Source organism: Trachemys scripta, chromosome 16, assembly GCF_013100865.1.
Source record: "Trachemys scripta elegans isolate TJP31775 chromosome 16, CAS_Tse_1.0, whole genome shotgun sequence".
Taxonomy (NCBI): Eukaryota; Metazoa; Chordata; order Testudines; family Emydidae; genus Trachemys; species Trachemys scripta.
In genome coordinates, this window is record NC_048313.1 from 9,599,999 (window position 1) to 9,622,180 (window position 22,182).

Consider the following 22,182-nt stretch of genomic DNA (forward strand, 5'->3'; position numbering starts at 1 on the left):
GTTCAGAGGGCTCCCCCCATTGCCCTCCCCCCATAGGAGGAGGCAATAGAATTCATCCTGGGCCTGGCCCTTCCCGCTGCGCCCAACGCCCCATGCAGGGGGGAGGGCTACGCACTAACCCTGCACACGGCCCTGCCCCAGGACACCCAGCCTGGCACTCAGGGAGGGGCTGGACTCGCTCCAGCTCTGGGAAGAGGGGAGTAGGGTTTATGCCCAGCTCTGGGAGGGGGAATCTACTGGGTTTGGGCCGGGGAAGGTCAATGGCAAACGTGGGGGGGGGGCTTGGCAGCCCCCCGAGCCACCCACCTCTGAGCCACTGGTGCCTGGGCCACACACACGCCCCAGCCAGAACAAAGACATCCGGCTCCCCTCCCGTGCCATGCTGGGGAGGCACAGAACCTCCTTTCCCCCTGGCAACCCAACCCCATCCTGGAGACCCCCAGCAGAGCATGCCCGGGGGGAGGCTGGGAGTCAGGACTCCTGGGTTCTGGCCCTGGGAGTAGATCAGACCTGGGCTTTGCTCCCTGCTGGGCCCTGGTGGCGGGGCAGTTCTCCAGGGTGGGGATGGGAGCGGGAGGCTCTGGACTGGGGTCCTGGTCTGGCCCTTCCAAGCTGCTGCCCTGCAGCGCCCCAAGGCTGAGGGGAATCCCCCTGAAGCCTCCATTAGGCCACATGGAGAAGGGATCTGAGCCCCCGGAGGGCTCCTGGCGTCACGAGAGTGCCGCATGCCCCCCGAGGGAGAGCTGGCCCCAGGATGGGCAGAGTCTGGGGCACTGCCAGGGTGTGGCCAGCACTACATGCCAGTCCCAGGGGCACAGAGAATTCACGGTGGAGTGGCAGGAGTTAACTCAGGCAGCTCCCAGCCCCTTTATTAGACAGTTTGCAGATAATCTAAAGCGGGTTCAGAAGCAGCCAGCGCCCCAGAGGAAGGGGGAGCCCCCTACCAGGGAGTCCCTCCCACCCCAGCCAGGCAGCGTCCCAGCGAATGGCTCTGGTGGTGCCGAATCTCCCAGGACAAGCTCCGGCACGCTCCCACTCTCACCCGTGCTCCCTGCCCAGACGCAGCCGCTCCCCTGGGGTGCGCCCAGCCACACCCAGTGTTTGGAGCCCCCAGCACCCAAGGCCTCTCGGGGCCCAGTTCCCAGGGCAGGGGATTGGCAGGTCCAGCCGAGGGGATGGCGCCCTGGCAGGGTGTGGGCAGGAGAGGGGCTTTGGGCAAATACCCAGGAACAGCGTCCGCAGCAGAGTGTAACAGGCCAAGACTCCTGCAGCCCAAGGCTAGTTCCGATCCGGCTCCGCAGCGTCCCCGAGCTGGCGGGCGTCTCCGTGGGGGAGGGGGAGGAGCCCAGAGAGATCCCAGCGCTCGGGAACTTCCAGAGTCAGCAACGGAGGGGGCATGGGGGGGCCATGCCAGCGACGGGGGGCCCAGTAACCCTGAGTCCAACAGGCAGCGAGGGAGAGCCCGGGCAGCCCACACGCAGGCAGCGGTATCCATCTCTCGCTAGGTGTACTGGAGATGCCCAGCGGGGGGCGGGGGAGCTGGCCTGGGGGAGAGAGGAAATGTGAAACAGGTAAGTAATGGGGGCAGGGGTCTGCCTTAGTCACCCCCCGCCCAGTGTCCCAGCTCAGCCCACCCCCCAGTGCCAGTGAGCGAGACGCCCCCCGAGCCGTGTCTGCAGCCAGCGCTCACCTGGAGGGCAGCACCATGACGTGGGGGCCGTAGGAGTGCACCGAGGACAGCTCAGACCCGGAGACGAGGGGCCCGGGGGGATCCGAGGGCAGTGGCCTCTTGGGCAGAGGCAGCCGGGCAGGGCCTGGCGGCTGGGGAGAAACATCAGGGCGAGTTACTGAGGAGGGCTCATGTCCCGGGGCCCCGTGCAAGGCGAGGGAGCTCACGCAGCACCCACTGCTCCCCCCCCCCCCCCGCCAGCTGTGCCCTGCACATCCCTTGGGGGGAGACGAGGTGGATCCCCCCCCACCCCACACAGGCGGCCTGGCCCCCACAGCCAGACATCCCTCCCCACACACAGATCCGTGCCACCGCCAGCATCACCCCGCGTGGCGCGGTTACCTGAGTGCCTTTCAGCACAGGGTCTGCAGGCAGTGGGCGCGTGGGGGGGGGCGGCCTGTCCCGCAGCAAGGCCTGGGCAGAGAGAGCAGGGACAATGAAACAGCGACACAGCGCCCCACGCTGGCAGCTGCTGGGGGTCCGCACAGACCCCTGGGGAAGAGGCAGGTCTTGCCTGCCTCAGCCGGGGGGAGATGGGAGCCCAGCACCGGACTGGGGGCTCCAGGGACAGAGCGGGGCCAAGGCTGCCCCGCGGGGAGCCGAATGCCAATGGGATGGGGCTAAAATCTCCCAGCCTGGGTGCTAATGCCAGGGGGCCCGTGGGGAGCTGCTGGCCCAGTGCACCTCCAGTGGCCAGGCGTGAGACCCTGGGCAAGGCGTGCTGGGCCCCTGGGCTGAGGTGTGCCTGTCAGGCTTGGGGGAGAGCTTGGGGCAAAGGCTCCATCCCATGGCTGCACCCAGGACCCCACAGCCCGGCACAGGGGTGCATGGCCCACGGGGCTACGCCCTGCCCCCACATCGGGGCTGAGGAAGAGAGACTTACGGGTGACCCTGCGGGGGCCAGTTTCACGCTCAGGCCCTGCCCTCACTGCTGCTCTGACCCCATCACCCCCCAGCGCACGGGACAGGAGGCCGAACCAAGCCCTGGAGTCCAGCCCCGTGGGGGCAGAGCCCGTGTCAGCCGGGCAGAGCTCAGTACCCCGGGTGAGTCCATGCAGTGACAGGCATGCAGGGGCCTCGGTGGGGGGTTACAGCAGCCGCTGCCCTGGGCCCCCATCCGCGCCCGCCAGGGCCCAAGGACATTACCTGGGATTCCTTAGGAAGCGGGTCAGGCGGGAGCGGCTTGGAAGGTGGGTCAGGCCGGGCCCAGCCGTGGGGAATGGGCTGCAGAAAGAAGAGGAGGAGAAAGCGGCAGCGGGGGGGGGGGGGCGGGGGGGGGGGGTCAGGGGGACAGGCGGGGGTGTCGGTGAGACCAGGACGGGGGTTAAGAGACGGGCCGGGGGACCATGCAGGCAGCGGTCAGTCGGTCAGTCAGTCGCCATGCAGCATGCGGAGTCAACTCGCAGGACAGAGACGCCCGCCCGCCTGCCCACGTCCCCCCAGGGCAGAGCAGATTGCCTCCCCTGCCCCCGCGCAGGCGCCACTCGCAAGGACCCCCCAGGATCCCAAGAGGTCGCAGCCCACGCCAGTGTCAGGGGGCCCTGGGCTGAGGCACAGCCCCGTGCCAGGCTGCTCCCCGGGCGGGAGGCCCCTTCCTTTTGGGGGGGATGCACCCCACTCCCTAGGGGCCAATCCCCTCACACTAGGGCTGGCCCAGGGCTCCACAGAGCAATCGGACCCCCCCACCCCAGAGCCCCTCGCCCAGCGGCATCCACTGCCCACCCCCGATGCTGCCAGGGAGGGAGGGGGCATAGAGCCGGGCTCAGCACCCCAAGCCTCGTGGCCGGGACAGGGATGGTCAGCGAGTGAAGTGCTCGGCTGTACCCCGAGCCACAGACAGCACCTCCAGCAACACAGCAGCCCTATGTGGGGGGCAGGGACCAGCACTCCCTGCTGCCCCCCATAACCCTCCCTACGGCACGGCCCCACCCATCACCGCCCTGGGGCCAGCCCTGCCTGCCAGGGGAGAGCGCCCCCTGCCCCACAGCGCCCCACGGGGCCAGCCCTGCCTGCCAGGGGAGAGCACCCCCTGCCCCGCAGCGCCCCACGGGGCCAGCCCCGACTGCCGGGGAGAGCGCCCCCAGCACCCCACAGCGCCAGCGCTGCCTGCGGGGGGGGGGGAGGGGGTAGCGCCCCCTGCTGAGCCCCCGTAATGCTCCCTGCGGCACGGCCCCACCCCCCATCACTGCCCTGGGGCTAGGGGAGAGTGGAGAGTGCCCCCTGCTGAGCCCTCGCCCCTCTCCCTGCCCCACAGCACCCCCTAGTGCCCCACGGGGCCAGCCCCGACTGTCAGGGGAGAGCGCCTCCTGCTGCCCCCCATAATGCTCCCTGCAGCATGGCCCCACCCCCCATCACCGCCCTGGGGCCAGCCCTGCCTGCCGGGGGAGAGCGCCCCCTGCCCCACAGCGCCCCACGGGGCCAGCCCCGACTGCCAGGGGAGAGTGTCCCCAGTGCCCCCTAGCACCCCACGGCGCCAGCCCTGCCTGCCGGGGGAGAGCGCCCCCTGCTGAGCCCCCGTAATGCTCCCTGCCCCACAGCGCCCCCTAGTGCCCCACGGGGCCAGCCCCGACTGCCAGGGGAGAGCCCCCCCTGCTGCCCCCCATAACGCTCCCCGCGGCACGGCCCCCCATCACCGCCCTGGGGCCAGGGAAGAGCGGAGAACGCCCCCTGCTGCCCCCATGGCACAGGGCTGTGACTTGCCTCGCCGCGCTGGTGCGAGGGGAAGCTGAAGTGGCACCACTGTTCCAATCACAGTTCCATACCCGCACACACACCCACATGCACACCCACGCACACCCCTTCCCAGCCGCAGCCCTCATGCCCGGCACAGCCCGGCACGCGCAGGGGCGACTCGCTGGCTGGAGAGCGCTCACCTGAGACACTCGGGCGGCGGGTGAACGTAGGACTCCACCACTCGGTAACTCAATTACTCATTCCGGGGGGGTTTAAACCTCCCGTTCTCCCCCTGGCGTGTCGGGAGCCCGACTCTCACAAGTGCCCCCTAGTTCCCCAGGACACTGGTCCAGCACGGCCGGAGGAGAGCGCACTACGGAGCCCCCCCCCCGGGAGCCCAGCCCCCCCAGTGTCCCTGGGATCAGCAAGGCCGGGGGAGAGCCCCCAACGGAGCCCCTGCCCGGGAGCACAGGCCCCCCAGTGCCCCTGGGATCAGCACGGCCGGAGGAGAGCCCCCAACGGAGCCCCTGCCCGGGAGCACAGCACCCCCAGTGCCCCTGGGGCCAGCATGGCTGGGGGAGAGCCCTCAACGGAGCCCCCGCCCGGGAGCACAGGCCCCCCAGTGCCCCTGGGATCAGCACGGCCGGGGGGAGAGCCCCCTACAGAACCCCCGCCCTGGAGCGCAGCACCCCCAGTGCCCCTGGGATCAGCACGGCCAGGGGGGAGAACCCCCTATGGAGCCCCCCGCCCTGGAGCGCAGGCCCCCCAGTGCCCCTGGGGCCAGCACGGCCGGGGGAGAGCCCCCAACGGAGCCCCCGCCCGGGAGCACAGGCCCCCCAGTGCCCCTGGGATCAGCACGGCCAGGGGGGAGAACCCCCTACAGAGCCCCCCGCCCTGGAGCGCAGGCCCCCCAGTGCCCCTGGGGCCAGCACTGACTGGGGATTGTGCCCGAGTTGAGCACCTGCCGTCCGCCACGGGGACCGTCTTGGCAGCTGTAGCGGCTCAGAGCCCATCCCCGGAACATGTGGCCCATAGGAACAGGACCCTGCCCCCCAGCCTAGCCCCAGTTGCCCCAGCAATGAGCCAAGCCTCTGGGGCCCCAGGCGGGGCAGGAGAGGCCCCCGGGTGGGGCGGGCAGTGCTGGACTCACCTTACTGATGGGCATCATCTGCAGCTCTGCAGGCAGAGGCCGCGGGCGCCCAGGGTGGGGCTCGGTGGAGCCTCGCGGCTCCGGCTGAGAGATCCTGGGGAGGAAACACGTCTCAGGCGCCCGCAGGGCAGGGTCCCCCCACCTCACACATCCCCAACCCTCAGGGTTAACCCTTCTGCGGCCAATCCCCTGCCAGGAAACTGCAGGCCAGGGAGCCATGGGGGGCGGGGCAAGGCTGAACACACAGGGGTGGTCAGGGGATTGGCAATGGGGGGTGGGGGTCAGGACTCCTGGGTTCAGCTCCCAGCTGTGGTCCTGACCCCCCCGGGCGGGATGGGGCTCGGAGCCAGTGGGGGCATCCTTGTCTCTGGTCAGGCTGGAGCCAGGTTGCAAGGCCCCAGGTGGCCCCCCAGGCCGGCACTGCCCCCAGGCGTGCCCGGCCCTCATATCCCCAATTCCCCAGCCGGGGGGCAGGCAGGAGCCCCCCATGGGAGATCAGGGCGGCATCTCGCCGGGGCCAGCTGCCCCCAGCATGGCAGGCCCATGGCGACCAGGCACCCCACCGCCTGTGCTGCTGCTGCGGCCACACCCCCTAACCTCCTGGGGAGGCCGATCCCCAGCCCCTGGCCAGCCCTCCGCCCGCAAACTGCCAGGCCCCGCAGAGCTGGGGGTGAGGGACTGGACAGCGCTCAGCGACCAGTCACCAGCAGAGAGAGTCCCCGTTCGGAGCCTGGAGGACAGGGCTTCCTGCTTCGGGGAGGGGAGGGGGGAGCCCCCCACTTGGGGGGGGATTTGGGAATATAGTCAGGGGAACCCATGCCGCTCCCCCATCTATCCACCGGGGCCCATGGACACGGCACTGCCGTGGGGAAGCTCCCAATGAACCCACTGTCCAGCCCCAGCCGCTGCCCCCCCCGAGCGAGTTACCCGTTCGGGTCGGCCGAGACTCCTGCGCTGAGCAGTTGCACCTGGGGCCCTGGCTTGGCGCTGCAGGGAGAACAGAGTCAGGGTCGCACCTCGGGCCCGGAACGTATCACACGACCCGGGGGGGAGGCTCTCCCCAGAGGCAGGGAGCAGAGGTGGTTACTGTGCTGGGGACACACGGGGGGATGGGGGGGGAAGGCAGGCGCTGGGGGGCGCGGCGTTACCTGTACTGGCAGCTGGTGCCCTTGCCGAGCTGGCAGAGGTGCTGGTGCAGGCCGGTGCGCTTGGCGTAGCAAAACCCCAGAGCGAGGACCAGGATCACCGTGGCCAGGATCAGCAGGGTGGTGGGGAGCGCGCTGCCCCCTGGCAGGAGAACAGCCTGTTAGTGTCCCTGGCAGCAAAGTCCCTCCCCCCCCGCCCGCCTGGCACCGGCACACAAAGCCCCATTCTTCTCACGCCCCACGCAGCTGGGGGGGGCCCTGCATGCGCCGCGCATGCCCAGCTTGGCCCTCGAGTTCCACAGCCCCACCCCAGGGAGAGCTGGGTCTGAGTCCCACCCCGCCCTGCCGGACGCCTGGGTCCCAGCCTCATCAGTGTCAGAAACAGTGCGATAAGCCCCACCCCCATGCCCTGCCCACCCCCAGCCCCCTCACCTTGCTCCAGGCCCCCGGGGCCGCTGTCCACGCTGCCCCCGGCCCCTGGGCTGTTGCAGGCGGGGGCGGCCCAGCCCGCCTCACAGTGGCAGTGCCCCTTGTTGTTGCAGACCTGAGGAGACACAAGGAGCCTCGTCACGGACGGTGTTGTACTTAAAGTACTGCACAGGATCTTTTCAGGGGGAATAAGACAAAACGCCACATTTATTAGTAATACATGTATTCATTAACACTGTATTATATGCATAGAATAAATTTGTTTCCAAGCTTCTATCTTTCAGGCTTTAAACCAAAACATCAGGAGAGCTGGTACCAGCTGAAGAGTTATAAAATACCATGGTTATAGTGTCATGACAAAGTCTGTGTTCAGTGTTCTGTGTTGCATGTTCTGTGTCTGTCTCTAGTGGTGTCCTGTGCTAGCATTGGGTCCAGAGAGAGAGGGGATACTACACTAGACAGGGTAAATGTCTTTTCCTCTCTCTACTTCCCCCATGTCCATCCAATTTATCAATCACCCCTTGTGTCCAAAAAACTTTGGTCCCCAGGGCATCAGGGTTATTTTTTGTTAGGTTCTCTGATAGTCATTTTATTGTTAATTTTTGTTATTAATACATTTGTATTGTTAGTTACATTTGCTTGTATTGTTAATTCCACACTTTCCTCTATGCACTCTGGTTCTATTTCCCCAAGCCCTGAAGGGTAGTTCTTGGGCCCCATAACCTGTAAGACCTTGGCCCATAATTGTATGGCCCCATCTTTCAGGTCCCCAGAAACCTCTAAAAACAACTGTTAAAAATAGGGAATTCTACAACATTTTAGCAACTGAATGTTAGTTTAAGTCCAAATCAGCTTAACCTTGCATAACAACTGTGGTACTCCTACAAAATCTTATTTGTTGTGTGTGCTTAAGAAGGTCCTGACCTCAGTGACTTTTATTGTTTGATGGTTATTGCAGCATCAAACTTGGCCTCATTTTGTTTGTCAATGTACCCAATTATTGGAATGGTAATGGTTTTGTTGTATTTCCAATTATTATAATTATAATTGTTTGCATTTGTGTTTGTTATATCTGGTGTTTAGTCAATTGTAATGGTTTTAGTTATATTCACCTGGTTATAATTGTTTGGTTTGTTTGCAACAAATACAAAAGATTTATATGGTGACCACTCAAGAATTGTTCTTGAGAGGTCAAAAGGGGGACAATGTATATCAATCTCTGATAATTTTCATATGACTTTACATTGTGCCTCTTCATATAACCTTGTGGTGGGTCTACCCGCGTGTGACCTCTGTTTTCATGGGACTTTGTATCAAAGCCTCATTTAGAAACTTTGCATTGCCCTTGGTATAATATTATAGCCCCTAAGGATAGAATAAGATAGAAGAAAAATTTCTTTTTGCTAGCAGTAGAACAAGAGCTCTCTCCCCCCCCTCCTTAATCAATTGCCCTGTTGAATGAATGAGGTGTGGATGAGCAAGGCATGGAAGGCAGCACCTCCAGAGAGCCTCAACTGTTGGAGAGGGGCTGGGAGCCAGACCCAAGGACAATAAAACGTGTCAAGTGGGCTCATTAAAGTCAAGCAGACATACTGACGGCCTCGGGGGTTAGAAGCAAGCACCTTCTTTTGGAAACACCCTCTTTGCAGCATTGGGACAACACTCAAAAGAAAGCAGCACAAAGGACCAATGGACACAGACACAGAGTTTGAATCTGGTCTAGATTTGCATAAAAGGAAAGCTGCTATAAAAGTGAGGTGTCTTGCAGAGGCCCCCGGGTCTCGTCTTGTCAACATGGGAGCATCGATCCGGATCGGCAGAAGCCCGGCTCCACCCCCTCCCCCATCTAACTCACCTGGCCAGTGAAGTTAAGGGGAGCAACTAATTGGTAACAACAAGACGGAGTGTGTTTGTGTGTGTGTGTGAGTGTAAGTGTAATATATTATATGCATATGATACAGTGTTCATGAACACATGTATCACTAATAAATGTGGCGTTTTGTCTTACTCCCCCTGAAAAGATCCTGTGCAGCACTTTAAGTACAACAACGGGCTCTCAGCGAAGGGACAGCACAGCCCCCCCCGCCCCTCCCCAGACCTGGTGCCCTGCTCACCCCGTGCCCGTGGCATTGGCTCCCACACTCCTGCACTCCCAGCTCGGAGACGTCCCGGCACTGGCCTCTGCTGCACACCTGCCCGGAGAGAGGGAGTCATGAGAGAGATGGGAGGGCCCTGGCCCAGCATGGGGGGGGGCAGCGACCCCCTTCCCACTTGGCTGCTGCACCTGCTCCTCCCCTGTACTCCAGGGTGTCCCCCCAGCTCACCTTCCCGGGGCCACAGGCCGTGCCCGGCAGCACCATGGCCAGGTCGCTCACATCCTCGCCCAGGGGCAGGGGGGTCCCGCGGCAGCCGGGTGCCACCCCATCCTCCAGGGTGCCCTGGGCACTGCCCCCCTGGCACTGCAGCCTCCCGCAGCCAGCGTCCCTACACGGGCAGACAGGGGTCAGGAGGATGGACGGACCCGGGGGGGGGGGGGGGGGGGGGGGGGGGGGGGGGGGGGGGGGGGGGGCGGGGACACAGATGGGTGGTGTGTACAGGGGTCACTCACCACTGGGCACAGGGGATGTAGGTGCCATTGGGGCGCTGCCCGCAGTGCCCATGCTCATCCCCCCTGGCATTCAGGGAGGCCATGCAGACGTCAGAGACGGGGCCCGAACCTGCATGGGACAGAGAGCTGTAAGCATCGCCGGGGCCTCGGCACCCCCCTCCCCCCACTCAGCTCCACGGCATCCCGCCCTTCCCCCCAGCCCCCTGCCCCTTACCTGGGCCCCACAGCTCCTGGCACTGGCCCTGGTAGGTGGTGCAGGCCCCCCCGTAGCAGGAGGCCCGGCCCCCGGCGCAGGGTTGCCCATCCTGCAGGTACGTGTTGGGAGGGCAGCGTGGAGAGAGCCCGTCACAGAACTCGGGGAGGTCGCATTCACCACGGGGCTCCCGGCACATGGAGCCGGCCCCTCGCAGCTGGGGATCAGAAAGAGTCAGAACGGGGAGTCCCTGGCCTGGCCTCTGGTAGTGCTCCCGGGGTGAAGCAGGAGGCCGGAGCCCCCATGTTCAGGAGGCTGCATGGCCTGCCCTGAGGGATGAGGGGAACCCATGGGGGGGTCTGGCAAATCAAAGGGCCCAAGCTGGGGGCACAGAGCCGACCCCGCAGAGCCGTGACCCCCCCCCCCCTTGCAGTAAAACCAGCTGTCGTGTGGGACGGTGCTCAAAGCCTGACTAAACCCAACACCTCCCACGCTCCCCGCTGACCCCGCCAGAGGCTGGCTGGGGATGTCTGTGACCAGTCCGCACCGGCCGCTCCTTAGCGCCTGCTCCAGGGGCTCCGAGGTGTTGAACAGTTTGCTCTTGCCAGCCAGCGAGGTCAGGCCGATGAGTCGGTAACGCCCTGGGCCCTACGTCTGCCCGTCTCCGCCCTCCGGGGGCTCTCGACGAGAAACACCAGTGGGTCTGGGATTGCTTCAACTAGTTCCGGCAGCAGCCCCGCCACTGGACTCCAGCGACCGTAGCCCAGGTACAACCCGTTCCTTCCCCCGCCGTTAATGTTCATTGTGCTGCCATTTGGTCGTGTGACGAGGGGGAGCCCAGGGCTGGGCTGGCAGGGGGCTGCGGGTCAGGAGTGAGGGGCACTAGCAGGGCCCTTCTGGGACGGAACAGGGAGCGGGGCAGATTTGACCTGGGAATGTTGCAGGGGGGTTGCACTGGGGATAGGGGACTTCCCTTGAAGGAAGTTACCTGAGCTGTAACCTGAGCCAGGAGGGGGGTGGGAGAGGTGACACCTTCTGCCCCGGAGACTGAACAAAGGAGAGGAGGAGCTGGGGGGAGGGGGAAGAGAGGAGCTGCGGGAGGAGTTTCGGTTTGGGCTGGGAGGTGCAACGCAGGGAACCCCAAGCTGGGGGCTAAGCTCCCTAAACCCCCCAGAAGGACTTGATTGAGGGGTTCTGGTTGTACCTACACGCTCTGCTTGGGACTGTGTTCCTGTCATCTAATAAACCTTCTGTGTTACTGGCTGGCTGAGAGTCACGGTGAATCCCAGGAAGAGGGGTGCAGGGCCCTGACTCCCCCACACTCCGTGACACCTTCCCACTCACCTTGCAGTCCTGGCAGCAGGTATCCCCCGTGGCGCACTCAGCTCCAGGGGCCAGCTGGCAGCTGCTGGCGTTGCAGCAGGGGTCAGTGCACTCCTGTGGGGCAGAGGGGCGGGGTGAGCGCCTGTGTCAAAGTGGGGGATTTTCTTGTTTTTTCCGTGGTTTTCCAGTGGTTTGCATGCAGATGGGGCTGAGACTCAGTTTCCCTGGGTGTTACTGGTTTAACGAGGTGAGGGGAGAGAGAGTTTGTGGGGACACAGGACCAGAGAGGGAACTTGGGACCCCAGCCGATGGCCTGGAGGATGGAGACCCCAGTGACTGGTGACCTGACGACCCGGAGACCCAGCTCAGGAGTTGCAGCCGGTTCTGGCCAGTGGGAGGACAATGGGCTGCGGGGAGAGGGGACCCCGGTGACCTGACCAGACGGTTCCAGCCAGAGGGACCAGAGGACAGAAGAGGGGAGAGGAGGCCCAGGCGACCCGGTTTACGACCCTGTTTACCTGGAGAGAAGACAATGGACAGAGGCGGGGCCTGGGGCCTGGGATCTCGGATGCCCAGCTGGGAAGCAGGGGGGCTCTGGGCGGGAGAGGGGGAGCAGGCAGAGCCCACCTGGATGCAGAGAGACTGGGATGTGCTGGTCTGAGGGAGGCCAGGCCTGAGGGTCAGAGAGTTTCCTGTGCTGGGTTCAACTCTCAATAAACCCTCCTGTATTACACTGGCTGAGAGTCGCTCCGGGCTAGAGAACAGGGTTGCATCAACCCCTTCGGGGGGGTGGAGGCAGGGCCGGCTCCAGGCACCAGCCCAGCAAGCAGGTGCTCGGGGCGGCCAACGGAGAGAGGCGGCACGTCCGGTTCTTTGGTGGCAATTTGGCAGCGGGTCCCTCACTCCCTCTCGGCGCGAAGGACCAGCCGCCGAATTGCTGCCGAAGACTGAAGCAGCGGCGGCAGAGCTGATCGCGATCGCGCCTCTTTTTTTTCCTGCTTGGGGCAGCAAAAACCCTGGAGCCGGCCCTGGGGGTCCAGAGCGAGGGGACTCCCTGAGGGGGCCCACGGCAGAGACAGACGTGCTAAGGCTCCGAGAGCTGCGGCTGCAGGAGGTGGAGGGGCCTGACCCGGAGAGAGAGGGGACCCCCAAGAAGGGCTGTCGCACTGAAAGGGGCACCCCCCCACGGACCGCACGGGGCCAAGAGTGGGCACGACCTGTGAGTCCGTGACAGCGGGGCCCTGGGGGCGGAGGGGGGGAGCAGACATCCCCTCATCCCCCTGCCCCTCCCCTCTCTTACCCCCCGGAGGCCGCAGTCGCACGTCTCGTCCTTCTCCACCAGCCAGTTCCCGCACTGCGGGCGCACGACCAAGCTCTTGGGCTCGGGCACGTTGAAGAGGCACCAGCCCTGGCCCCGGCGCAGGCTCCGCTCCACGTCCTGCCCGCTGCAGCTGCTGAAGCTCAGACCGGGCATCAGCCTGTGGAGGGGAGCCCATGAGTGGGGGGGCAGAGCCCGGGGACCCCCCTGCGCCCCCATGCCGAGGCACCCCCAGACTCACCCCGTGGGCGGCGCCATGATGCAGCTCCGCTCCTGGTAGGGGCCGAGGCAGTCACACTGGCGCCCGGCACCGTCATGGGTCATGCCCAGGTTGTGGCCCAGCTGGTGAGCCACGGTGGAGGCCACGACCAGGACGCTGACCGAGTGATCCTGCGCAGAGAGGCTGGATCAGAGCGGGCGGGGACGGGGCTGGAGGGGGAGGGGGGAGGGGAGGTACTCACCACGCTGACCCCGCCCGATCGTGCGGCCGAGCACATGGAGGCCTGGGACGCCATCCCCACCGCCACCCCCTCCAGCGGGGCCCCCCTGCAAGAGAGAGCGAGTGTTAGGGGGGGCCGGAGCCCAGCTCCTGGCCACGTGCGCCTGGCATTGGACAGATTCCAGCCTGGCCCCCCCCAGCCCCCGCACTCACGTGAGCAGCTGGGCGTTGTCATGCGGGAGCCGGGGCAGCAGCTCTTTCTGCCTCCACTGCAGAAAGCGCTCCAGCGTGGCCCGGGCGCTGGGCCCCACGGTGATGGGGTCCCCCTGGTTCCACACTTCCACCGCCAGCAGCGCCACGCGGATGCCCAGGGGCCGATAGAACTGGGGGTGGAAGCTGGGGTTAGAGATGCTGGCCGGGCAGCGGGGGCCAGACCAGAGTCACTGATGGCACCACTGCCTGCACCAGGGCAGTCCACACCAGGAGTCAGGGCTGGGACAACAGGGCTGCAGGATGGGAGTGAGGGGGGCGTGGAGCTGGGGGCAGGGAGGGAATGACACAGACCTGGGATAACTGGGGCTGCAGGACGGGAGTGAGGGGTGTGGAGCTGGGGGGGGAGGGGAACACCACAGAGCTGGGATAAGTGGGGCTGTGGGGCAGGAGCGAGGGGCACTGGCAGAGCTGGGGGGAGGGGGAGGCCCAGGCTGGGATAACCAGGGCTGTGGGGTGGGAGTGAGGGGCACTGGCAGAGCTGGGGGGGGGGGAAGATGGCATCCCAGGGGCCATTAAGGACCCACCGTGTCCACCTGGTTGGCGATCTCCAGCATCCGGGTCTGGATCCGTTCCATGTTGGGGTAATTCTGGAACTGCAGGGGGGAGAGGAGGTTGTCACAGAGTGTGGGGGAGTCAGGGCCCTGCACCCCTCTTCCTGGGATTCACCGTGACTCTCAGCCAGCCAGTAACCCAGAAGGTTTATTAGATGACAGGAACACAGTCCCAAGCAGAGCGTGTATGTACAACCAGACCCCCTCAATCAAGTCCTTCTGGGGGATTTAGGGAGCTTAGATCCCAGTTTGGGGTTCCTTGCGTTGCACCTCCCAGCCCAAACTGAAACCAAACCAAAACTCCTCCCGCAGCTCCTCTCTTCCCCCTCCCCCCAGCTCCTCCTCTCCTTTGTTCAGTCTCCCGGGCAGAAGGTGTTATTTCTCCCCACCCCCTCCTGGCTCAGGTAATTTCCTTCAAGGGAAGTCCCCCATCCCCAATGCAACCCCCCTGCAACATTCCCAGGTCGAATCCGCCCCGCTCCCTGTTCCGTCACAGCCCACATCATATCACATCACATCGGTGGGGGTGGGGGGAGGAGCCTCCCTGGGGCCCAGGAGAGTGAGGCAGATCCCCCCCCCCCCCGCCCCATGGCCGGAGTCACTCACCTCTGCATGGTCCACCACCATCACCAGCTCCACGAAGGGCTGCTCTGGGGCTGCCTCCCTCTTCCCCTGGGGAGAAGAGCGAGCCAGTGAGTGGGGAGCAGGGCACTCAGCGACCACATGGACACGAGAGCCAGAACTGGGGGTCCCGTGGGCAGGCAGTAGCGGCCCAGGCAACAGCTCCCCCCATCCCAGAGACGAATGAGACTTGGGGGGGGCTGTGGCCCCAGACACCCCCAATTCCCCTCCCCCACCTACCCTGCGCGGCTCCGGGTCCAGCAGCGGCTGCGTGTGGTTGGGAGGGCCCAGCCCACACTCCCTGTGTCCCAGCCGCATATCCCAGGGCCTGTAGGCCAGGTGCCTCCCGCGGGGCCCCTGGGGGTCCGGCTCCAGGCCGTAGCTCCTGTTCTCCGAGGCCACGAGGATGCCGCTAGGAGAGGAGGGGGAGACGGGGCGTTAGCTGGGCGTCAGGGACGGGCAGGGCAGGTCACAAGAGAGGCAGGGATCAGGGGCTCAGCCAAACCGCAGCCCCTGCTGGGCTAAGATCACTGGGGCTGCAGGTCAGGACCGAGGGGCACCCAGAACGGCCCCTCTTTAAAACCCAGAGAGATGCCCCCCCCCGCCTCTTTCCATTGGCCAGGGCACCCCCTCCCATTGCCCCTTCCCCCCCATCATCTCCGATTTCAGCCCCCAATCTGGAGCTGCAGAGCTCTCCCCCACCTGAGTCCGGAGCAGGCGCAGACACTGGCCCAGGAACCTGGATACTCCCGGACATGGCCCCGGTAGCAGCAGTTTCCCTGCAGCAGAGAGAAGCCGAGTTTAGCTGCAGCTCTGAGCAGGAGGGACCCAGCCGAGCTCTCGGGGGGGCCCAGGCGGGACCTCTCCCCCTGCAGAGCAGCCCTTGTAGGGGCAGGATTTTATAATGTCCCATGAGAATTAATGTAGGATTTGATTTCATCTTGTCAGCCCCCCTTTTTGAATAGCCAAAAGGAATGAGACCAGAACAATCCTCATGACTGATGATGGTCTCCCTTTTGTTTTAGGAGAAGTTATAACGTCTACTATGGTTTCCGATATGTATTACAAATTAGGCACTCTAGTTAAATAGACATTTCTTTGTTTTAAGGTTTTAGTAAGTGTCACGGAGTGTGGGGGGACACAAGGCCTGGCACCCCCGGCTTCCTGCAATTCACCATGACTCTCAGCCAGCCAGTAAAGCAGAAGGTTTATTTAGACAACAGGGACACAGTCCAAGACAGGTCTTGCAGGCACAGACAACAGGACCCTCTCAGTTAGGTCCATCTTGGGGTCCCAGGGCACCAGAGCCCCCTTGTTAGTTGTTTGTTAGTCTCTAAGGTGCCACAAGTACTCCTGTTCTTCTTTTTGGGAGGTCAGAGCCCCGTCTGCCATTCCACCAGCCAGCTCTGAAACTCCCCCCCACCCTTTGTCCCGGGCAAAGGTGTCACCTGGCCTCTAATCCCTTCCTGGGTTCTCATGTTACATGCTCAGGTATCTTCCCTCGGCCAGTTTCCCATCCCCCCATGCAGACTATCCTAGCCCCACTCCCCTGCCTTCCCAGCCAACACTCCCCGCTCTGCATTCAAAGGCCACATTAAGAACAGTCCCAGTTCGTCACAGTAAGTAAGAGACAGGATCTTGTATTGTATCTATGTTAAGAAGATTAGAGGAATGTTGAGGGCCTGAAGCCCCAACGTGAATTGTTTTAGTTATAAGATTAGCAAGGCTTGATTTACAATGTATTCTGCTGAATATGCAATACTGCTGTCTGGATACCTTTGAAGGTTTCTGTCAGAGATTGTTTGTGTGAATGAGGAATGTCTGCAGCAAGAAAAGAGGAGGTGTGAAAGCCATCACAAATGTCCAGATGGGCAAGAAAAAGTGAGAGACTTGGAAAGACCAAGAGACAATCAGAAAACATCCATTGTACTCGATGCTAAACATGTTAACAGCATTGACGGCCTCAGAGGTGAGGCAGGGACCCCCGAAGGCGAGACAACAAATAGGAGATAACGATAGGAAGCAGACAAGAACCATCAAATGATAACAGCAGAAAACCCCAAGATTAACACCACTTAAGGACTAATAGTTACAGGATAACATTGCAAAATGAATGGACTCAAATGGGAATGTACAACTATCAAGGTGGGGTGTTTTGCCATGGAACTCTGGGTTCAGTCCTGCAAAGCCTGAGAGCATTGGGTCGCGACTGACAGCCCAGCTCAAAGAACAGGAGGACTGCCACTTCTTCGGGCTGTAGCCCACGAAAGCTTATGCTCAAATAAATGTGTTAGTCTCTAAGGAGCCACAAGTCCTCCTGTTCTTTTTGCGGATACAGACTAACACGCTGCTACTCTGAAAAGAGCCCAGCTCCACACTCGTGCTCAATCGAACTGGCCTTTAGATTGACTTGATCTTCAACAGACTGGTAACTATAAACATCACTGCGGGGGAAGAGGGGGGCGGGGGGGGGAGGGGGAGGGAGAGAGAGAGAGAGAGAGAGAGAAGCATATGCTAACTGTTGTATTTTCAATAAATGCTGCATATTTGCCTTCCTCTATAAAGATCCCGTGTGCTTTGTATGAGCATAACACCTTGGCGAGCAACAAGGAGAGGGGACACTGGTACCAGTACAAATACAACAGTGCCAATGACAGGGCACTGCCCTGGGGAAGCTCGCAGCACCACCACCAGCCCGAGTCCCGCCTGCCATGGCCAGGGCACTGCCATCAGAGTCACCTGCTGGGTGAAGCAGGAGGGCAGGTGCCCGAGCGGTTCGGTCTAAGGGGGTGGTGAAGCCGCATGGCCTGCCCTGGGGGAGGAGTGGGGCCCCTGGGGGTCTGCCACGCTGCAGGGGTCTGCCAGAGACTGATCCCGTGAATCCGTGACACCTACGTGGCCAGCCACAAACCTACCTGCGAGCCAGCGGCCTGCGTCACCCGCGTGCCGTTGGGCAGGTAATAGAGTAGTGCCCGGGCGCCCGGAGCCACCTCCCTGCCAGAGAGAGAGAGAGACAGACAGTGAGAGGGAGCCCAGGGACAGGCTTCCCCCCCAGCCACGGGCTGCCAACGCCACTGGGGTGCCAGGGACTTCACTGCCCATTGGAGCATGGCCCCCCAGTGCTACAATGGGAGCATCCCCATAGGCCAGAGGGACACGCCTTGCTCCCCAAGAACAGAGACGGAGGGTGTTCCCCCTCCACGGGGCCTGGGGAGGGGCAGGCGGGGCCGGGGGGAGCATGACCCAGCTGGAGCCAATCTGCTGCCAGGCCACTGCCCCTGCACAGCCCCCTGGGCTCCCCTAGAGCAATACATGGGCACCCCGGCCACCCCCTAGCTCCCAGCCCCCCACGCAGCTCCCCAGCTCCCTGACCCCCAGGGCTCCCTGGAACAACACACGGGTGCCCCGGCCACCCACTGCAGCCCCCCAGCTCCCACCCCCCAGGGTCCCCCCAGGACAACCCCGGCCACCCCCTGCAGCTCCCTGCCCCCCAGGGCTTCCCAGCCCCCCCTGCAGCCTCCCAGCTCCCTCCCCATAGGGCCTCCCAGCCCCCCTGCAACTCCCCAGCTCCCTGACCCCCACTCACCGGTTTTGGTCTAACTCCAGCACAAGCTGCACCCCCTCCAGGTCCAGGGCCACCTGCAGCCGGGCTGGGAAGTTGTCCTGGGGGAGACCAAGGAGCGGGTTACAGGCCCAGCAGCCAATGACCCCCAGCCTGGGAGTCACCCCCATTACTCACCCAGGAGGTAACTTAGGGCTGGTCCCCACCAGGGGGGCGCCCCGATCTGGCCCCAGGGCAGCCGTGGGGGTGGGATGGAGTCTCCAGGACTGGGAGAGGGGTGAAGCCAGCCCCTCTGCCCCTGCCCCAGGGCTGAGCCCCCCCGTGCATGAAGCTGGGCGGGGGGATCCTGCTAGGAAATGGCCACATGGAGGGTGTTTGGGAGGAGGAAGCGTGGGGGGGCACCCGCCAATGCCCCCTGGCAGACCATGCCCAGGCTCACCCCACCCTGGCATTGCAGCTCTGTCCAGCCCGGGACTGGGGTCGCCCAGCTCGGACCGGCAGGTGAGGGGGGAACGGAGGGAGCGGGGTACGGGGCAGCCCCCACCACTCATGTGGTCTCGGTTAGGCCCTAGAGTGCCGGGGGTCAGGGAGAGGTCAGGATGGAGGTCCCCTCCCGGAGCTCACCAGGAAACGCCCCTCCCTCATTAGCTCATTGTCCTGGGGGTGGGGTGTCGCAGGAGGTGTCCCACCCCCCCCCCACACACACCCTGCGCTTCCTGCCCAGCACGGAGCAAAGAGGAAATGCCACAGAGGATCCCTAGCTGTGGCCGGGCCAGGCCCTTCCGGCGGGGGGGCGGGTGGGAATGAGCTCACACAGCCGGCCTGGCTGGGGGGGGACGGGGGAGTCTACAGGGACAGCGTCTCCTTCCCTGCCCTTCCCCCAGTGTGGGTCTGAAGGGACCTTCTCCAGGCATCCCCGAGTCCCAGATGCCCCTGAGGAAGCCACTCAAGGCAGCGGGGCCTGCTGGGGCCGGGGACTCCCACAAAGGGATGGGGGGAGCTGGAATGCAGCAGGTCCCTTCTCCCCCATCCTTGCAGAGCTGGGGGTCTCCCCATGCTCCCATCCCCCCCAGAGGCTGCAGGTATTTGCTCCCTGCCGGGACCCCGGGGACTGGGCAGGCGCTGGGAACCCGGAGGCCAGAGCCGGGACAGGGGCTGGGTTTCCTGTGCCTGGAAAGGGAGCCGGGGAATCCAGTTGGGGTGGGGGGAGCGATGCGAGAGTAGCACCCATGGGGCTGGGAGGGAAGCGCTAGGGCTCCCCAAGTGCCCCTCCCTGCCAGCTGGACTGGGTCCCGCCCGGCCCAGGGAGAGGCCCCCGCTGAGGGACAAGCGGGGGGGGTGCATCAGTTGGGGGGAGCAGGGGTGCCAGGGCATGCAGTCAGTGGCTGCTGGGGAGGAGGACAGAGTCCTTACCAGCTCTGTCTCGGCCATGCTGAGTGTCTGGTTGCCCTGCAGGATCCGGGGCGTCACGTGCCAATAATGTCCCAGGTCCTCACGCTGCCGCCTGGAGCTGCCGCCTGCACGGGGCCGAGAACAAAGCCATCACCCCGGGGGTCCCTCTTCACCCAGGCCTCGCCCCGCGCAGCACAGATCCATGCGCTCCTAGAGCACGGCACCGCTCCCCCAGATGGGCACATGGGGCCCCAGACCCCCCCGGGGCTCCAGGCCGGGCAGGTGCACAGAGCGTGCCCTGGGATCCAGACCCCTGCCCTATTCCACATCTGACTCAGTGCCCCAAGGGCAGGCTGGGAGCCAGGACTCCTGGGTCCCATTCCCAGCTCTGAGCCTGGCACCCCGTGTGGCCTGGCGAGTGTCTCTGGCTCTTCACCCCCACACGCAGGTGAGGCGCACGCCCCTCTCTCGGCAAGCGCTCAGAGCAGGGCCCACACCCTGTTCCCGCCGTTCACTTGCGTGTGTCCCCTGCCCCGCAGAGAGACGGCGCAGCTTTCGGGATACGTAGGCCATGTCTACACTACGGCACGGCTGTACCACTGCCAGGGCCCGCTCCATGGGCCCGTTCCATGCCAGGGGACAGCTCTCCCACAGCTAATCAAACCACCCCTAACGAGCGGTGGTGGGAGAGCGTCTCCCGGGCTGACTTAGCGCTAACACACCGGCGTGTTTGTCGGGAGGGGAGGTGTGCTGGTCTAGACAAAGCCTAGGGAACTGAGGGCGTAAGTGGGGGGAATCAGGGTGACTTGGGGGGCTCCCAGCATGGGGCTGTCTCCTGCCTGAACTGGGCAGGCGGCGCTGAGAGACCCACATGTGCATCAGGAAAGAACTGCCAAGGGTCCCACTCTGAGACGGCCTGGCCAAGGCCCAGCAGGCCTGGGCAGCCCCCAGCCCCACAGGGCTCCAGCCGCTGGGCCGCACAGAGAAAGCCCTTCACCTACAGCAGGGCCCATCCCTCCAAAGCTGCACCTGAAGCCAGGCGACCTGGCGGGGTCAGGGCGGGGCAATCAGCCACCCCCGTCCTTCCTCCCAGCCCCTGGCCACACGCCAAGCCCCCGGGTGGAGCTGGAGGAGCCGGTCGGGGTAGGATGCCAGCACAGACCTTCCCGCCCTGCTAGGAGACCCACCTCCCCGGAAAGTGGTAAGGCGGGGCTCCCCGGGGGGGGGGGGGGGAGAAGGGGGAGACATTTATCCCCTGGGCAAGCCTAGACACCTGCCCCGCAGGCACGGCCAAGGATTGGGGGGGATGTCAAGGGAAGAGCTCAACCCCCTCACCCATCTCCTCCGCAGGCACTCTGCATCCGCTCCCACCCCCAGGGCCTGTGATGGCAAAGCTTACCCTGGGAAGGGGGCTCAGACCGCCCCCCCGTATCCCCTAACCACCTCCTCCACCCCCACTGGTGCAGGGACACCAGGGCCCTGCCTTCCCAGCCCCCTGGCAGCCTCCATGACCTGCAGCCCCCTGGTTCCATACGGCTCTCCCTAGGGCTCGTAGATGCAGCCCACCCCCACCCCAGTGATGCCAGGCCCTGTGCCAATGCCTGCCCCCCAACCGATTGTCTCAGGCTCTCTGCAAACACAGGCAGAGTCAGTTGCGTGATGGGGGGGGGAGCTGCCTTGAATACAACTGACGCAGCGAAACCTGCCTGAGTCTGCAGAGAGCCTGAGCCAATTGCCCCAAGAGGGAAGCTGCTCTCTGCCTCTCACTGGGGCATTAGCTCCAAGCCCCACGGCTCTGGGGCCCCCACCACCCTCACCTAGAGGGGTGCTCTGGGCACGGCAGGCAAGGAAAAGCACAGTGGGCCCAGCTCCCCGACCCGTGTCAGACAGGAACCTCCGGCCTCCCACGGCATCCTCGTGGCACCTGGCCCCACAGCTCAGCCAGCCCCGACGGGCACCTGCGCAGCCGGGGGGGAGAGGGGGGCTGGGCCCAAAGTCTCCAGGAGTCACATGAGCACCGGTTCGCACCTGTCGCGGCCTCTCCCTGCAGGGTCGCCAGGTGCTGGGAAAGGCAGCGCGGGGCTCGTCCCAGCCGCAGACAGGTGCCCGCTCCCCGCCGCCGAGAGGACCCAGGAGTCCTGGCTCCCAGCGCCCCCCCCCTCTAACCCCCCCGACCCCAGTGACTCACGCGGTCCCCGTGCCCCCCCCCCCCCCCCTCCCGGCCCCAGCGCCCCCCGCCCCCAGGGCAGCCCGGGGTCTCCCCCGCCGCCCGCTCACCTGCGCGCCGGGCGCCCCAGCCGGCTCCGTGGGGCCCGGACTCGTGGCGGGGCCCGGGGAGCCCCGAGCCGCTGCCGCCCAGGGCCCAGAGCAGCCCGACGAGCAGCCGCAGCCCCATGGCGGGGCTCAGCCGCCGGTCCTGGCTCCTGGCGTGCGGGGCGCGGCGGCGGCGGGTTTATCCAGCCCCGCTCCGGCCGGGCCGCCCCCGCCTCGCCCTCCCGGCTCCACGGAGCGGAGCGGGGCCGGGCCTGGCAGCGCCCGCTCGGCCGGGAAGTTCCCCTCCCCGGCCGGCCCTGCCAGGGCTCGGGTCCGCCCAGCGAGCTCCGCCTCCGCCCGCCTGCCCGCCCCCGGGGAGCTCGGCATGGTCCGCCGGCCGCTCCCCTCCGCCTGCCGACCCCTCTGCCCCCAACTGCCCTCTCCCCTCCGCCTGCCCCCCACAGCCCGACCCCTCTGCCCCCTCCCCTCCGCCTGCCCCCCACAGCCCGACCCCTCTGCCCCC

At 64.8% G+C, this 22,182-nt stretch overlaps 1 protein-coding gene across 6 annotated transcripts; it reads right to left on the reverse strand.

The window, feature by feature from the left end:
• Positions 1-843: 843 nt before the first annotated feature.
• Positions 844-21,979, reverse strand: ADAM15 (ADAM metallopeptidase domain 15). Of its 6 annotated transcripts, XM_034792605.1 has the most exons (25): positions 21,684-21,979; positions 19,428-19,531; positions 18,039-18,115; positions 17,368-17,446; positions 15,155-15,231; positions 14,693-14,864; positions 14,438-14,503; positions 13,805-13,873; positions 13,221-13,390; positions 13,030-13,114; positions 12,810-12,958; positions 12,551-12,728; positions 11,272-11,364; positions 9,949-10,144; positions 9,735-9,843; positions 9,451-9,610; positions 9,241-9,318; positions 7,130-7,241; positions 6,701-6,839; positions 6,480-6,539; positions 5,553-5,646; positions 2,876-2,953; positions 2,072-2,143; positions 1,691-1,821; positions 844-1,544 (listed from the first exon to the last, which is right to left on the reverse strand). In XM_034792605.1, exons 1-25 carry the CDS (start codon positions 21,799-21,801, stop codon positions 1,502-1,504), a joined length of 2,709 nt encoding a protein of 902 aa, XP_034648496.1. In that variant the 5' UTR covers positions 21,802-21,979; the 3' UTR covers positions 844-1,501. The 6 variants fall into 6 exon arrangements, with proteins under 6 accessions (XP_034648496.1, XP_034648497.1, XP_034648499.1 ...); XM_034792606.1 differs by lacking the exon at positions 6,480-6,539; XM_034792608.1 differs by lacking the exon at positions 2,876-2,953 and having other exon boundaries at positions 21,684-21,978.
• Positions 21,980-22,182: the final 203 nt, after the last annotated feature.

Coding starts and splice junctions, on each gene's coding strand:
- ADAM15 (XM_034792605.1), bottom strand. CDS start 21,801: ATGGGGCTGCGGCTGCTCGTCGGGCTGCTCTGGGCCCTGGGCGGCAGC. Junction 14,504..14,692: donor TGGACCCGGAGCCGCGCAGG/GTAGGTGGGGGA, acceptor TCTTCTCCCCAG/GGGAAGAGGGAGGCAGCCCC. Junction 10,145..11,271: donor CCTGCTGCCAGGACTGCAAG/GTGAGTGGGAAG, acceptor TCTGATCCCCAG/CTGCGAGGGGCCGGCTCCAT.